Source organism: Salminus brasiliensis, chromosome 24, assembly GCF_030463535.1.
Source record: "Salminus brasiliensis chromosome 24, fSalBra1.hap2, whole genome shotgun sequence".
Classification (NCBI taxonomy): Eukaryota; Metazoa; Chordata; class Actinopteri; order Characiformes; family Bryconidae; genus Salminus; species Salminus brasiliensis.
Window position 1 is genome coordinate 2812584 of NC_132901.1, and position 17920 is coordinate 2830503.

General features: G+C 47.0%; 1 protein-coding gene across 1 annotated transcript in view; it reads right to left on the reverse strand.

Moving 5' to 3' along the window:
- Positions 1–1587: 1587 nt before the first annotated feature.
- The window catches only part of mtnr1aa (melatonin receptor 1A a), a 50855-nt gene continuing 34522 nt past the window's right edge, over positions 1588–17920 (reverse strand). The window contains exon 2 of the mRNA XM_072669763.1: positions 1588–2582. Within this exon, the coding sequence (XP_072525864.1) occupies positions 1714–2582 (869 nt within the window). The 3' untranslated portion in view covers positions 1588–1713. The remainder of the gene's footprint in view (positions 2583–17920) is intronic.

Sequence of the window (17920 nt, forward strand, 5' to 3'; positions counted from 1 at the left end):
CTTCAGGACAGGAAGTTGCTCTGTGTTTTGTGTGTCCGTTGTATTTGGTAAGGTGTCCGGAGGTCCGTCCATCAGGTTCACCTCGGTAGCGAGACAGTGTTCGATCTTTGTTCTTTAACACAGCTTTGTTCAGTCACAGCACCTTCCGTAGAAATTCAAGTTTGCCCGCGATTCTTAAGGCTGGCTTTCCGTTATGAAACGTTTACGCAACTTGCTATAATTTTGTCATTCCGATAAGTTGAAGCCTCCCGCAATTTGTTCGGAAAAACAAGTGTCACGAAACAGCCAATCAAAATGCAGATAGTGACATCACATGATATGGTTAACAAACAATATTGTTAAAACTGATTTAGTTCAGAGTGAGGTTCTCCTGGTCCACTTTAAGCTAGATTGGCAAGCAGTTTTGAGTGTGAAACAACATGGTCAGCTACGCAAAACGTAGCGAATAATGTCTCTAATTGGTTTAACTAGCTAGCTAGCTAATGTTTATGAGCTGAAGTTATGATAGCACATTACTAAAGGCCAGCAGTCATTAGACTACGAAAGACCTACATAAACCTTTCTGTTCATCTGTTCAAACAAGCTAGTTAGCTAGCTAGCTAGTAGGATTTATGTGTTACTAATATTTGTGAGCTAAAGTTTCAATAATAGATGTTAAGTAGAACTTTATTAAAGTGCAGCAAAGGCTACGTAAGACCTACATAAAACTTTCCGATCTACAGAAACCAATTAAACGTTTTGGTTTTAAGAAATTTATTATAACGAGATTTACGCATCGCAAGATATCATTAAAAATGAAGTACAGAATGAGATCCTCCTGGTCCACTTTAAGCTAGGTTGGTAAGCAGTTTTGTGTTTTGTGAGAAACAGAATGGGTAGCTATGCTAAATGTAACAAATTACTTCATATTGGTTGTCTTTCATATCCTTCAATTCGTAATGAAGTTACGATAATAGATGCTAAGAACATTCCATAGCACTTTACTAAAGGGCAGCAACCGCAAGGCTGCGCAAGACCTACACAAGCCTTAGATAAACCTTGCTGATCAACTGTTCAAACTAAGTTTTGCTAACAGATGTTACGAATATTTTGTAGCACTTTTCCGTAGGGCAGTGTTCATAAGGCTACAAAACACCTACATAAGCCTTTCGGAACAATGGACACACGCCTAAAAGCTTGTTCCGACTAGCATCGGTAGTTGCAGCACTTGTTGAGGTCACAAGCCGTCAACGAGATTTATGCATCGTGGACAAGATATCGGAAAAACTCACGTAGTTCAGAATGAGGTCCTCCTGGTCCACTTTGAGCTAGGTAGGTAAGCAGTTTCGTGTTTTGTGAAAAAGAAATGGTTAGCTACGCAAAACGTAGTGAATAACATCTATTAGTTTAACTAGCTAGCTTGTTTGCCAGCTAATGTTAGCGAGCTGTAGTTCCGGTAACGGTAAGAATATTTAGTAGCACTTTTCTGTAGGGCAGTGTTGATAAGGCTACAAAACACCTACGTAAAGCCTTTCAGAACAACTGACACAACTAAAAGCTTGTTCCGACTAACATCAGTAGTCGTAGCACTTGCTGAGGTGACATTACGTCAAAATTGACGAAAGCAGCTTTTAGGACAACTTATGCTCATCTAGATAAGCCTGCCCACTGGTCTTAATGTGGCAGCCACTAGTTGCGTGAAAGGTTCACCCCGTAAAGCCAGCCTAGCGTGTCTCACACCGAGTCCACCTTGACCTGGTTGTTGTTGGTCATTAGCGGGGACGGCTTGCTTTTGAGCCTCTCCTGCGCCTCGTTGGAGCTCTCGGGGAAGAAGATGCGGGCAGTGCACACGGACACCACGATGCGCTTGTACTCGCGGCGGAAGTTCTGGTTCAGCACGCCGTAGACAATGGCGTTGAGGCAGCTGTTGAAGTACGCCATGAAGTAGCTGGCCACGAACAGCCACTCAGGGATGAGCGGCGCCAAGCGTTCAGGCGCCATGGCGACGGCGAGGCCGATAAAGTTGAGCGGCGCCCAGCACACGGCGAACAGCACGAACACCACAAACATGGTGACGAAGTTTCGCACGTCGTGCGGCGTCAGCTTGGGCCGGTTGTCCGGCTTCACCCGCCGCCTCACCTGTATGACTAGCACCCAGATGCGCAGGTAGCAGTAGGTGACCACCATGATGGGCAGGATGAAGTGGAAGAAGACCACGGCGATGGTGTAGGCTGAGCTGGCCGACTGCTCGAAGGTACACGAGTAGACGCGGGCGTCATACTGCAGCGAGCCCACGAACAGGTTGGGTATGATGGCCAGCACGGTCAGCGCCCAGATCAGCACGACGTAGCATGCAGAGTTCTTGTCGCTGAACAGTTTGTCGTACTTGAGGCTGTGGCAGATGTAGCAGTAGCGGTTGACTGCAATGCCCGTGATATTGAAGATGGAGCCCACCACGCTGACGCCCATCAGGAAGCCGCTAATCTGGCAGTGGGTCGAGCCCAGGTTCCACCCCCGGTGGAAGATGGCTGTCAGCACCAGAGGGTACGGGTAGAGTGCCACCACTAGGTCGGCTACGGCCAGGCTCACTACGAAGATGTTCCCTAAAAAAGAGGGGAGAATAAAGATCCATTAGTTTTGTAAAGTTTTGTGGCTCTGATACACAAAATGCCATGACATGGGATTCAACCTCGCAACCTCATGGTCATAGTAGTAGCACAATAGCCTGCTGAGTGTTTTGCCCATCCACACAAAAACACTGAAAACAGGGCTCCAAGAGGTCCAGCAGACCAAGGCACTACCACTGTGATCCAAGGATCGCTGGTTCAAATCCCGGGTCATGCTGCCCGCCATCAGCAGCCAGAGCCGGAGAGAGCACAATCGCCAGCACCTTCCTCCCAATGCCCAGTGACGTTGTAAAAGAGCTGGTGGCTGATTGGAGGAGGCATGTGTCAGTCCTCACAGTCCCAGTTGACGCTGATAAGTGGATCGAGCAATTTTTGGATACCGGGGGTCCACCGTAAAGGAATATGATTTCATAATGGAGCTCAGGGGGGCAGTGTTTAGGTCAGGAGCTACTTACAGGAGAGGCAGGACCTGGTACTCATGTTGATCCGACAGCTAGTCAGCTCTGCAAGCATATTTACTGAGGCCATGAGGCCACTGAGGCCCGTGCACCTCTAACTTAGCAGTAGAAGCAGGTTTGCTTTGTTTAGGTAGCTCCAGACGCTAATATAGCTTCATCTGTATGCGACCCATGTTCCACACCTTCCACACGTTCCGACAATGAGCGAGATAAGATGCCTGTGAAGGCCCTGTTTGTGTGTGTGTGCCTTTGACCCGGTAAACAAGCGCCTGTTTGCGTCTTTATCTTCATGTGCATTCATGTATGCAAGCTGTGCTGGAGTGTGTAAAAGTGAGCAGGCACGTGTGGGAACTCAGGCATGGCCTGTAGCTGCCGGGCACATTAGAGAAAGAATGGAGCGCTTCTAATGAATGCACAGTACTAATTGCCATAGGGGCCTGCAACACTTGTGTGTATGTTGGTGTGTGTGTGTTTGTGTGTGTGTATGAAATCATACTTCAATCAGTGGAGAAATGCTGGCTTTGTGCCTCTTATTCTATCCAACTCCCTCAAACACACACATGCTCCTCGCTGCACTGTTCGCATGACTTTAGAAGGTTCTCTTTACCCACATACACACCCATTCCTCATTATTCACTTAATTCATTTGCATTATACAAAGGGTCGCGGCTTAATCAGGGCACTCGTTATTGCTCGGGATTAGGAACACAAGCGAAGTCCAAAGCCAATCTGTGGAGAGCACTTGAAAAGACCCGGCTACGCTGCCTGTTTGAGCGCCATGACCGCAAATACGCTGCATGTTAAGTATACTTAACCCCTGTGCAGTCCATGACTATCATGTGCCTGACGACAAAGAAGGCGGTGATTAGGACCAATCACAGTTAGGGGGAGGTCTCAAATAACCAACGCAGTGATTATGACCAATCCCAGTCGAGGGAAGGTCTCAGAACAAGTGACACAGTGGTTAGGATCAATCACAGCCGAGGGGAGGTCTCAAATAACCAACGCAGTGATTAGGGCCAATCCTTCTCAGGGGAAGATCTCAGAACAGGCAATGCAGGTACTAGGACCTATCTAAGTCAAGGAGATGTCTCAAATAACCAATGGAGTGATTAGGACCAATCCCAGTGAGGGGGAGGTCTCAGAACAAACAGTGCAGCGCATGGGACCATCAGAGGAGGTCTCAAATGACCAACATAGTTATTAGCTTTGCAGGGGGGGGCGTCTTAAAAAAACAATGTGGTGTTTAGGACTAATCACAGTTAGGGGGAGGTCTCAAATAACCAACGCAGTGATTATGACCAATCCCAGTCAAGAGGAAGTCTCAAATAACCAACGCAGTGATTAGGACCAATCTCAGTAAGGGGGAGGTCTCAGAACAAACAGTGCAGCGCATGGAATCATCAGAGGAGGTCTCAAATGACCTAGTTATTAGCTTTGCAGGGGGGGCGTCTTAAAAAAACAATGTGGTGTTTAGGACTAATCACAGTTAGGGGGAGGTCTCAAATAACCAACGCAGTGATTATGACCAATCCCAGTCAAGGGGAGGTCTCAAATAACCAACGCAGTGATTATGACCAATCCCAGTCAAGGGGAGGTCTCAAATAACCAACGCAGTGATTAGGACCAATCTCAGTAAGGGGGAGGTCTCAGAACAAACAGTGCAGCGCATGGAATCATCAGAGGAGGTCTCAAATGACCTAGTTATTAGCTTTGCAGGGGGGGCGTCTTAAAAAAACAATGTGGTGTTTAGGACTAATCACAGTTAGGGGGAGGTCTCAAATAACCAACGCAGTGATTATGACCAATCCCAGTCAAGGGGAGGTCTCAAATAACCAACGCAGTGATTATGACCAATCCCAGTCAAGGGGAGGTCTCAAATAACCAACGCAGTGATTATGACCAATCCCAGTCAAGGGGAGGTCTTAAATAACCAACGCAGGGATTAGGATCAATCCCAGTCAAGGGGAAGTCTCAAATAACCAACGCAGTGATTATGACCAATCCCAGTCAAGGGGAAGTCTCAAATAACCAATGCAGTGATTATGACCAATCCCAGTCAGGGGGAGGTCTCAGAACAAACAACACAGTAGTTAGGACCAATCGCAGTTCAGCTGTTAGCTTTGTGCTAACATACTACTAGAATCCTATATCGGGGCTAACAGAAGCTAAGCTGATTGTACAGCTGGGTTGTATTTTAGGGGTTCTGACTTCAGCAGGCTGGACTGAGGGCTGAGGTCTAACGGTCACGGGTCGCCGCTGGGTTCGAGTGTCAGGTCAGGACACCGGAACTGCTTCAGATACAGAGCTATTCTCTCCACGAACGCTCTGAGAGACGGACAACGGAAACATTACCACACGAACATCCTCACGCAAATCCCAGTCCTGTGATCCAGCGGCTCCGAACATTCCCTCAACGCTTCCGTAACCCATCAGAAACGTTAGCAGAATGCGGGGGGGCAAGCTAAGGCTAATTCTCCAGCAGCGACAGCCTGTCTCTTCAATTAGCTTGCAACAAAGCTGTCAGTCAAGCACAGCCTCGAGCGCACTGGTGGCACGTACACACACCCCCACCCTGACATAGACAGTCGTCTCTTATTCCTCCCACCCGCAAATTCCTAGCTTTCTTTCAAAGGACTAACCTTGGCTGCTATTAATTACCAGCCGCTTGCTGCGGTCTTTCAGCGTTATGTCACTGGAGGAGGATTAGCGGCACCTGCTACTGTGGCACTCGAGACAGAGGGATGGTTTTATTGGGCTTTCGTGCTGACCGTTCCAGCATATCGCTCCAACTGCCCCTGGAATATGTCCAAAGACATAAATCCTGGAAAGAAAACTGAAAGATCTTCCACCCACGCCGGGCAACGCTGCATTGAAAATGCGCAAAACTAGCCGGAATAGCCTCGAGTGCTCCGTTTGTGAAGTGCTGCCACAGGGGAGGTCATTTATTTCTCAAAGAACAATGGTTGTATTATCCAGATTCAGAGCACCTGCAATAAATTCCAGCAGATGTCTGGTGCCTGCGTTTCGTTTCTTCGGTTTTGGATGGAAGTCGGTAGCCAGGACCAGCGTTGTGGAGTCCACGACAAGCGACTAGTCAAGGGCCAAGACCACTTCAAGGCAGAGAGGTCAAAATGAGAGCGAGACCAAGTTCAGACTATAAATGTCAAGATCAGGTCCAAATGAGAACCGGATCCAAATGTGAAACCAAGTTCAGACTACCTCTAAAAGCATGCAAGACTAAGTCAAGACCAAGTCCAATTGAGAGTGAGACCAGGTCTAAATAAGAAAGACCCATTGAAGACCTTCAAATAAAAGCTGGAGAGAGTTTGGACCAAGGCCCAAAGAGAGCTAGTCCGAGCCAAGACCAAGTCTAAATGAGATTGACCCCTTTAGGAGGACTTCAAATGAAAGCAGGACCGAGTCTAGACCAAGTCCAAATGAGTAAGACACATTTAAGATGTTTTAAATGAAAGTAAGACAGAATTAATACCAAGTCCAAGTGAGATTCTCATTTAAGACTGAGGCCCAATTAAACAAGGCTAAGTTAAGTTCAAATGCTTGCACGACCAAGTCAAGACCAAGTCCAAGTGACAGTGATACCAAGCCAAGACCATGGCCCAAAGAGCGAGAAAGAGTCAAGACCAAGACTAAACGAGTCAAGACTAAGTCCAATTGAGAGTAAGACCAGGTCTAAATAAGTAAGACCCATCAAAAATGTTCAAATAAAAGCAGGACCGAGTCTAGACCAAGTCCAAATGAGAGCGAGACCAAGTCAAGAACAAGGCCCAATAAAAGTGAGACAGAGTCAAGATCAAGTCCAATTGTGAGCAACACTGCTCCAAGTCCAAGGTCCAATGAAAGGGAGAAAGAGTCAGGACCAAGTCTAAATGTGGATGAGACCAAGTCAAGGCCAACTCCAAAGGACAAAAAGACACAATCAAGACTCCCTTTTGAGATCAAGCCTAAAATAGTCTTCCTCAAAAAGTTCTTCCAGTCCAGATTTCATGGTCTTTTATAAATGGATGATGGAATCCGTTTATTAAAATGTGTGCTTGCTTTTATTTGACCTCAGTCGGGGTCAGTGTCCTCTTTTGAGACCAGGACAAATGTGAGTACAAATACCAGAGTCCCAGAACAAATACTGTTGGGTCCAGAACAAGTTAGTCCTGGTCTTCAACCTGGACTTGGGGATGTGGGTAGGGACATTAGCCTTCAGTGGAAATGTGAAGAATCAGATGTCTTGGTCTCTCGGCTTATTGACTACAATGTCCATGTTCTAGTATCTAGAACGCCTTGCGCGTTAACTCTGATTACAGAGGTGGGCCTACGTAGAGTCTGGGGTCTTACCCGAGGACTTTTATTAGTGTACCCAGACCAGGAACCGAAGCCCAGTCTCCCACACTGTCCTCTAAGCGGAACCGTCCTCGTACTCTACTTCCTCGCACTTGGTGGTTGGACGAGCCGGTTTGGTTGCCAAGCACCGACGTTTCAAGTCCCCCTGCGTTTCACTTCCATGCCGGAGTCTTTCCATGTCTTCTAGACCTGATAAGTCCTGACAGGAGAGGTCGTGGGGGTTGTCTCCACGGCGACTCCTCGCGTGCACCCTGCCGGTCCGTGATCGAGGCGAAACAGGTTCCGAGGCAACGCTCTACCCCGCCTCTCTCGGTCGGCGGTGAATCGGAGGGGAGGAAGAAAGGGAAAAAGGAGAGAGAGAGAAACTCGCCCTTCAAAAAGTCACACAGTCAGGGCCGGAGGAGCGCACGGCCGCGGGCTATATGAGTCGGAGTTACGCGGCGATTAGGCTGTCAATCAAACCTCCTCAGCCGGCTTACGGCGAGACATGGCTTTGACACACATACCCACGGTCTCCGACACACACACACACACACACACTCCCGATTTTTAAGACTTTGCTCCAAGACTCTTCCTATGAAATGTTCTTTCCTCGGGGATGCTAGCAGGATAGCATGGTAGCAGGAGCGAGGTCTCCAGGCTTTCAAAAGGCTGCAGTGTGTGTGTGTGTGTGTGTGAACGAGAGTGTGTGTGGGAGTGTGTTAAACAGTGTAAGGTGGATAATTACCTCCACCAGCGGGTGCCGCAACACTTTTAATAAGTTACTGATCACTTCTTTCTCTGAAAAGAACTCGCCTAGCCTGAGCAAGCTAGCATTAGCACTGTATGGTCTCCGGGGAGTTTTTACCTAACATCTAAGACTAGCCTAACTAGTCAAGCCCATTAGCATTAGCATGTCTAGCGTGAGTTAGGGTTAGGGTTCTCGGCATAGCCTAATTACAGAGTCAAGCATGCTAGCATTAGATACCTAGAACTTCCAGAACACTGTGTGGTCACTGGGGTTAGGGTTAGGGTTTGCAGACTAGCCTAACTACAGAGTGACTCTAATTAGCATTCGTATTAGTCAAGCTCATTAGCATTAACATTACTGCCCTTAGTATTAGTATAGCATGCTAGCATTAGCATAACTAGGACCCTTAGTACATGGTGTGGTCTCTGATCTTAGGGTTAGGGTTCTCAGACCTGCCTAACTATAGAGCAACTCCCATTAGTGTTAGTATTAGCCAAGCTCTATAGCATTAACATGTCTAGAACCTCCCATAATGTGATACTCTTGAGTTCAGTTAGGGTTCTAACTACAGAGCCACTCCTATTAGCATTAGTATCTGTAAAGCACTCTAGAATTAGCATACCTAGAACCTCCACTACACTGTTTGGTCTCTGGAGTTAGGGTTAGGGTTCTTAGCATTAGTGTTAGTCAAGCACCCTAACATTTGCATGTTTAGAACCTGCCCTATGCTGTGTGATCTCTTGAGTTAAGGTTCTCAGACTCGCCTCACTACAGAACCACTCCCATTAGCATTAGTATAAGTCAAGCATGCTAGCATGTGTATACCTAGAACCTCCCAGATGTTGTGTGATCTCTTCAGTTAGGGTTCTCAGACTAGCCCAACTACAGAGCCACTCCAGTTAGCATAAGTGTTAGTAAAGCACATTAGCATTAGCATAGCTAGAACCTCCAGTACACTGTACTGTCCGGTCTCTGGTCACAGTTGCTTCAGGCTAGCTCAGGCTTGCTCGCCATTGCCAAAGGATTAGCAATGCTGCTTTGCTATGAGTCCGGAGGGTCAAAGCTCAAGCCTGGGGAGAAAGGGGCATGGCTGACTCTCCGCGGGTCAGCAAGGTGGAGCTAGCGGACATCTCCGCCGGTCATTAGCGCAACCTTCAGGATAATGTATTCTAATACATGCTAAACGTTCCGCGAATCCATGAATGCATTACAGTGTGTGACCGACACCGAGCCTCATCACCACCCGCATTCATCACATCCACCTGTAATTAACCTGCGCTACATTTACATACACTGCCTGTCCAAAAGTTTGTGGACACCCTTCCTAACGAATGCATTCAGCTCCTTTCAGCTGCACCCTTTGCTGACACAGATGTGCAAATGCGCACACCCAAACACCCACCCACCCACACAGCTTGTCTAGGTCCTATAGAGACATACTGCCAATAGAATAGGAACATATGAACCTGTTATTGGCACCATGCTGTCTGATGCCAGGCCAGGCGTGGGCTAGAGGGGTAGAAAGCCCCCCCACCCCACCCCACCCCCTAAGCATTGAGCTGTAGAGCAGTGGAAGAACGGTGTTCTCTGGAGTGATGGATGGTGGTGCTCCATTCAGTACTTTTGGATGGGATGAGTTGGGGGACGAGGTGTGGATGATGAGGTGAGGGTGGTGGTCATCCAACATCCTGAAATCACCTACGCTCACTCTTGTCGCTGAATGCATTTGAGCGATCAAATCATCACAGCAATGCTCCTCCAGAATCTAGTAGGAAGTCTTGTTCTCTGGACAGTAGCTTGCTTTCAGAAGAATGAGCAGGTGTCCAAATACTTTTGTCCGTGTAGTGTATTCGTGGGTTTATCCCTGGTGAGTCTCTGATCACAGCAGCTGCTCAAGACCGGATTAGTAAGACTTTTTACTACACAGCTAACTGTGTCTGTGTGTGTGTAAGAGTGTGTGTAAGAGTGTGTGTGTGTATTCCTCTTCCTCTTGTTCGTTCCCTCTATTTCCTTGCTCACCTCCCTTTCATCTCTCTCTCGCTCTCCTACTCTTTCTCTATTACACTCGCCCTGCACAGGATCAGTCTGATATCAGTGTTGTCTTCCAGATCAGCTCTATCTGCTGCAGTCAGAGTTACAGTGATGAGGAGCTCTCGCTAAACACACACACACACACACACACACACACACACACTAAACCTTTCAGCAGATTATGATGATTTATGTCATGGCCATTCCTGCATGATCACCTTTCAGCACTGACTGACTGATGGTGTGTGTGTGTGTGTGTCATGTGCTCTGGTGGTGGATTTGGAGGATACTGGTGATTTTAAATAAGAGCCCTCCCCTCTCTCTCCCTGTCTCTCTCTCCCTCCCTCTCTCTCTCTCTCTCTCTCTTTCAACCAGTCAAACAAGAGCTGGAAGAGTGCTGATAGAAGGGAGGTAGAGAGACAGACAGAGAGACAGAGATAGCGAGAAAGAGAGAGAAAGAGAGAGAGAGAGAGACATCAATACACTGGAGAGAAGAGAAGCAGAAAGACTGGATTAGTGGTGGGTCTGTTTGTCCAGATACTGAGTTGGAATCAGAGATGAGAGAAACATATGCACACACACACACACACTTACTTGTTTTTATAGAATGCCAGGACTTGGGGTCACATACAGTATGAACCATGGGTGTTACACAAACACACACACAGTATTTGTCGATATGCAGATTCATCTATATATCTATATATATAATTTCATATTTCATAATTGTCATAATCTTTTTTGCTTGCAATGGAAGTCAATGGAAAACTGTTATTCCAAGTCCTTTTGGAGCATTTCTATTGGTCCATTCATCATGGACAACTGAGACAAGGTATATATATATTATACATATACACACATATATAACCACATACTTTTCTAATAATTGAGGGATTATTAGTTTCTGTAAATATTTAAATATAATGCAATAAGGTCAACGTCTGGCAGAAGGCTATGAAAACACTGCACAAGTGCACAAGGCAGTGTGAGATTGCTGAGGCCGTGGTGCTAAACTGCCAGACCTGCAGTACAGCATCAAGCATAACCGCTGCCGCACATTATTATCTCCACAAACCGCCGGCTGAGAGGTCACCATCAGGACATTCAGCAACGTCCAGCCGAAGAGGCACCGCACGCATCAGTCATGGAAAAACAAACAAACACAGCCTCGAATTCGATGCCGGTTCTTCCCACTGACGGGGGGAGGCTTGGTCTCAGTGGATGCCAAAGAGATTTTAATGAACAGTCAATCAATCGTTGCGTCCCACTGGAACTCCTGTTAGGATTTGTACCAAATGCTTTATGGCTGCCGTCCACACATCCTCCCAACTCCTAATCTGACCCAGGGGCCTTCAGTCAATTTCAAATTCCACCCTCTAGTTTGGTCCACCTTGTCACACAATGATTCCAAGCCAGAAGGGGGAAGGCTGGCAGATAACAGACGTCCACAGGGGCTAGCATTTCACCTGAGGTAGTTCCTGGACGTTCCTACGAGCTACAGAAAGATGTCGACCCAACTACTTCTTCCTCACTGCTGAAAGGTCAAGCTCAAGACCGGCCTTTTGCTGGTAGCTGGATCCAGAAGGTCTAAGCTGGTCTTTAATGGTCAAGGTGGTGGAAGAACATACTTAATGCTGGTGAGTTATGTTTTCATTTGAATTTGATGGACCAAGCTGGTCATCAAGTGGGTTATACTGGTGGATTAGTGTGGGAAAAGTTGGTCATACAGGTGAACAGGTGTGGTCATGCTGGTCAGTTGGCTTGGTCATACTGGTTGAGCTTGGTCAAGTTGGTCATGGGGGTAGACCAGCTAAACCATCAAACTCAAATGAAAACATGCACTGGTCAACCAGCTTAACCAACCAACCAAGTCAAAGATCAACATGGTGTCGATGGTCCTAGGTCAACACCTATAACCCACTCCAGGAGGTGGGGTCTCCTGTGATGATGGATTTCCAGTACATTGCTATTGTGTCTCTATTAGCCCAGCTAACTCGTTAGCCTATTCAGTAGCCCGTAATTCATTCATATCAAAAAGATACAGGTCTTGGCGGCACCTGCCCGTCCGAGTTAGATGCCATGGAAAACATAGCACAGCATATAACCAGCAAATTCGATAATATCAGCCCAGTCCTACCAGAACTACCAGAACTTAAATTCCTGTAACACCTAATTTCTTATTACGAACCATCGCGATTACTGAGGTCACAGGGTGCTGGCTTCTTACTAGCTCCCAGAATTCAGGAAAAGGCTTCAGCAGGGGGAAGAGCCTCTTCCCAACTCTGAAATATAATCCTCATGACCCCTCAAGCCTAGGCCTAGTTTAGCTTCTGATAATTAATGTTCCCCCTCAGATAAAGGTTGCAGATCCAGGGGTTCAAGGACACAGGGAGTCATCGTCCCCATATGGTAGAGCGGATGGATGGTGGTCTATCAGTGTTGTCCTCATGTCTGTGTTACCTTCTGGCTTTCTCCTTCCATCTGCCGGAGTCACTAGCCACACTAATCCAGAACTAAATCTTTTTACCTTTTTCAGAGTTACCGACGGCCCAACTTGTCTGGTCTGCAACCTGCCTCAGACCAGCTGCCCACCCTCCAGCTACTGCAACCTCCCACTGACTAGTTGCCCACCTTCCAATAATAAAACCAACTACGTTGAAGTTTGTATGGACCCTAAATACTACTTCTCTAATAGCTGCTATTATTATTATTACCAATAATCATCAACAATATTTTATTATTCTGACCATCACTATTATGATTATATGAGTACACCATAACAGCAGACTTATGTCTACCTCCCAAAGTTTCTTCTTCCGGCTTTGACTGAGTTTTCCCATGCCTCTGTGAACTTTGCCCTGCTTGGGGATACACGTTTTATGTGTTGTTGATTTTTTTGATTGGATTTGATTTATAAGACATGCATTTCCGTTGTCCATTTGTACGACCATTCCCCTTGGATTAGGTCCTGTTCTCTTCCTCCTTCGTTGGGTCTTTGTTTTTTCTTAGCGTCCTCTTTTCCATTTCCCTTCTCTCGTCTTTACTTGCCTGAAGATGGAACGAAGTTGTTCCTCCCTGAAGGCTCTCGTTTTGACCTCTGCATGGTTCTTGAAATCCTTCCCAAACTTTCTAGAAGCCATTTCTTGGTAATGAAGCCTTGGTACTATGATCTGAAACCCTCTTCAAATGATCTTGCGATCCTGGAGATCCTGGACCTCCTAGAAGGTCTTGGACCTCTAGTTCTGGTCACAGAAATCTGCAGCTCCACATTTCATTTCCCATTGTTCCTCAGCCTCCTCTTTTCCTAGGTCCCCAATAATTCTTAGGCTAACAGACTTTACTTGCCTGAAGACGGATTGAAGTTCTTCCTCCCAGAAGGCTCTCGTTTTGACCTCGGCATGGTTCTTGAAATCCTTCCCAAACTTTCTTGGTGGTGAAGCCTTGGTACTAAGGTCTAAAAACCCCCTCCTCAAATGATCTTGCAATTCAAGAGATCCTGGACCTCCTAGAAGGTCTTGGACCTCTAGTTCTAGTCACAGAAATCTGCAGCTCTTTCCCAGATTTACCCCAATATATTCCCTCTTCTTTTTTCGGCCTCCTCTTTTCCCAGGACCCCAATCATTTTTAGCCCACTGGGCTTTACTGGCCTACGCATGTTTAGTGACCGTATGGCCAAAGTACCCTCAAAATGACGAGAACAGACTCTCACTGTCTTTTCATTTCTGAACTGCCGCTGCCAGCAGACAGTGCAGGTCTCAAGAATGTCCATTCCTCGAGGTTCTAGAGATACGCAACACCTTAACTCCAGGACTGGCAGGACCCTCGTTCCATGTTCTCAGTGCTGGAAGGTCTTTGCGGTCAGAGCCATAAACGCTCGACCTCTCGCCACACTCTACCGTACGATCACGTGGACATGGTCGCACTTTGCTCCACACAAGCTCAGCATCCCCTGCCAGCGAGCGCCAGCGACAAAACACCACAGGTGCTGTCACACATCACGTCAAGTGTGTTTCCAGCAAAGCTGCCGGGACTCGAGTTGACAGGTCTACGCTGGAGATGAAAGACGACACACATGCACACACTCTCTCTCTCTCTCTCACACACACACACACTGTACAAGAACTCTTCGCAACAACTGATGGGCCTTTGCTCCAGAATTGCTGTCACGCTCCTCAAGTGTCAAGGGTTGCCACGTCGGATTTAGACAGACATCAGTCAGCAGCGGACTCGGCTGGAGTGAAGTGCATGAGGATGGAGCGAGGATATTTTACTTAACGAAGAAGCCAGCAAATCTTGGGCTCTTTCAAGATGGTCTTCACATGGTACCAGACCTCCTAGCTCTGCTCCCAGACCTTTCTGCAATTCAGGTCTTGGTAAGAAGGTCTTAATCTCCATCTCAGAATTGCATATTTCCAGGAAGGAGTTCTACAACTCCTAAATGTTCTGGTCCTGGGCATGGTTCTAAAACCTTCCTGAACCTTCTGTAACTCCAGGCAACGAGGTCTAAGACAGTTAGTATAATCCAGTAGTTCAGGAAAGCAAAGTTAGCGAGACGTCAAGTTCTGAGGCTTTTTCCAGAGCAGGATGGACCTGTTATTGAAGAGCCTTCTGGTGCTTAGCTTGATGTGGTTCTTGAAACCTTCCAGAATTTTCAGGAACTCTGCAAGATCTTTAAACGGGGGTGGGCAACAGGGGCCAGAGGCCAGCACAGTTTGTGAATTCCCCACTCCAACAGACCTACTGAACCTGGCGATTACCAGGAGAGTTGAATAAGGTGTGATTGAGCAGGAAAAGCAAAACCCTGGACAGGACTCCGGCCCTCCAGGACGCGAATTGCTCACTCCTGTCTTTCTGAGGATGGATAGACATTCTTCCTTCCAGAAGGCTCTCGTTCTGACCTCCACATGGTTCTAGAAACTTTCTAGAAGCTCTTTCTTGGTAGTAAAGCCTGATTCCACCTACCAATAGTTTGGAACACTCCTTATTCTCGAACTCTAGAAGTCTTGGTACTGAGGTCTCTGAAACTCCCCTCAATTGATCTGGCAATTCTAGAGATATTGGACCTCCCAGAATCAAAAGAACTAGTCAAGTCAAAGAACTAGTGTATCATCTAAATTAGCCTAAAATTATTCATTGTGCATTAGTGAGAGTGTGTGTGTGTGTGTGTGTGTGTGTGTGTGTGTGTGCAAAGACACTGTACTTTGTGGCCGCAGGCTGTAGGACCGATGGGTAGGTAGGTCAGTATGAGAGACAGAGAGAGAAAGTGTGTGTGTGTGTGTGTGTGTGTGTGTGTGTGTGTGTGTGTGTGTGTGCGTGCGCGCACATCTGAGGTTGTGTGTATGTCCATGTAGAGTTGAAGAACTGTACTTTGATGCCAGGGGCTAAGAGGCTGAGTGTATCACGTGGGTCAGAGTGTGCATGTGTGAGTGAGCGAGTGAGTGAGTGGCTGTGTGTGTGTGTGTGTGTGTCCATCATGTGGGTCACGGCAGCAGAGGCTTGCCGCATCGCTAAACTTCGCCTTATCTGCACTCCAGAAACCTCTGCACATGGGTCCATTCCGCATGGGATAACACACACACACACACACACACACACACAGATATACATACAGGATAACTGCTAGGATAAAACACACGTTTGCTAATGTTTACAGTTTTAAACACCCCCATGGGGAAAGGGCTGCGTAATCCAAGCCACTGTCCCCAGATCAGCAGCTGTTTACAGCTGTAAGTATAGCATCTTCACCATTAGTGGGTAGAGGGTGGTGTGTAGTTGAGATTTTGGAGATGTGGTTAAGGTTGGGTGGTGTGTAGTTGAGATTTTGGAGATGTGGTTAAGGTTGGGTGGTGTGTAGTTGAGATTTTGGAGATGTGGTTAAGGTTGGGTGGTGTGTAGTTGAGATTTTGGAGATGTGGTTAAGGTTGGGTGGTGTGTAGTTGAGATTTTGGAGATGTAGTTGAGGTTGGGTGGTGTGTATTTGAGATTTTGGAGATGTGGTTAAGGTTGGGTGGTGTGTAGTTGAGATTTTGGAGATGTGGTTAAGGTTGGGTGGTGTGTAGTTGAGATCTTGGTGGTGTGTAGCTGAGATTTTGGAGATGTAGTTGAGGTTGGTTGGTGTGTAGTTGAGATTCTGGAGATGTAGTTGAGGTTGGTTGGTGTGTAACTGATATTTTGGAGATGTAGTTGAGGTTGGGTGGTATGTAGTTGATATTGTGGAGATGTGGTTGTGCTTTCTGGGGTATAAGGTTGCCGTTGAGATCTTGGTGGTGTGTAGTTGATATTTTGGAGATGTAGTTGAGGTTGGGTGGTGTGTAGATGAGGTCAGGTGGTGTGTAGTTGATATTCTGAAGATGTGCAAGAGAAGCTTTAGGAAGGTGCTGTGGCTCTGGGTGAAGTGGAGTGGGGTAGGCAGTGGGGAGAGCTCTAAGGTGATGTCCATTACCTTCAGCGTCTTTCGATTTCGAGCTTTGGAAGGCAGCTAAATGGCTTCTGGATCAGGCGGAAGTGTGTAAGATCACAGGACTTCCACAGAAGGAATACACACACACAAGGCCAGATGTGTATGAGATGACACATGATGATGTTCCATCGCCTTCTGTTCCAGAGTGGCAGTTACACCGGCTTGCCTCAACTCCAGTTGTCTAATACAGCTGCTGGAAGCACCATCAAAGCACAGCTATGGACACACAGAGGGATTTTTCGGCTCGGTTTCAGCTGTGAGTGTGTACGTGAGAGCAGACTGCTGTCTCACCGGGAGAAGTGCCCGCTGGCCACCACGTCAGGAAGGGATGGCCAGGCAAAGCTAGGCTAAGCTAGCTTCTGGGGTGCCAGGCGGAGTAGATGGACTCCTGGAGATTTCTGGGGCCAAAATAGTGCTGAAGCTGCTGAGGCACTGCGTGAGATCTGGCAACCCACAGAGGGGGATATGGCAACCTGTCCAAAGCGCCTGGACAAGAAAAACATCTGAACTGATTTCAGAGGATTTCTGACGCCACAAATGTTTCTAATAAAGTGGCCAGTTCGTGAACATACTAAGTAGGTGTTTCCAATTGGCCAGTGAGTGGAGGCACAAGGAAGGTGTTTCTAATAAAGTGGCCAGTGAGTGGAAGCTCAAGATAGGTGTTTCCAATAAAGTGGCCAGTGAGTAAAAGTAGAAAATAGGTGTTTCTAACAAAGTGGCCAGTAGGTGACAGTAGAAATAGGTGTTTCAAATAAAGTGGCCAGTAAATGGAAGCACAAGGTAGGTGTTTCTGATAAAGTGGCCAGTTGTATAAAGAATATGCTATATCTTTAAGCAGGCTGAGCTACATTCTGCATGGTATTTTTTTTTTTACAGTGGACACACTGTATATTTTTGTATATACTGTAAGTTTCACGGCCTAGAGTATGTAAACATCATGCACTCTATCTGTTTATTTGTCATGTTCACCATGAACATCTTGTGTGTGTACAGGCCTAAAGCAAACTGTAGGGAGCTGCATGTTCTCTGCGGTTGCACGGCCTACTGGCCACGACACCAATATTCAGCTTCCAATACTGGCCTTGTTTTAACTTGGCAGGAAAACCCAGGGGAGGTTCAGGGGGAGACACTCTGTCGCTTCCTCTGGGCCACAGGGCTAAGGTGGCGACAGAATTTGCTCAGTGGTCTGGGACCGTTACGAAACAGGGGGATGGACAGCAGCCAATTGTCCGCACAATCAACGAGACACTCACTGCACTGTACTGTACTCTTCTCAACG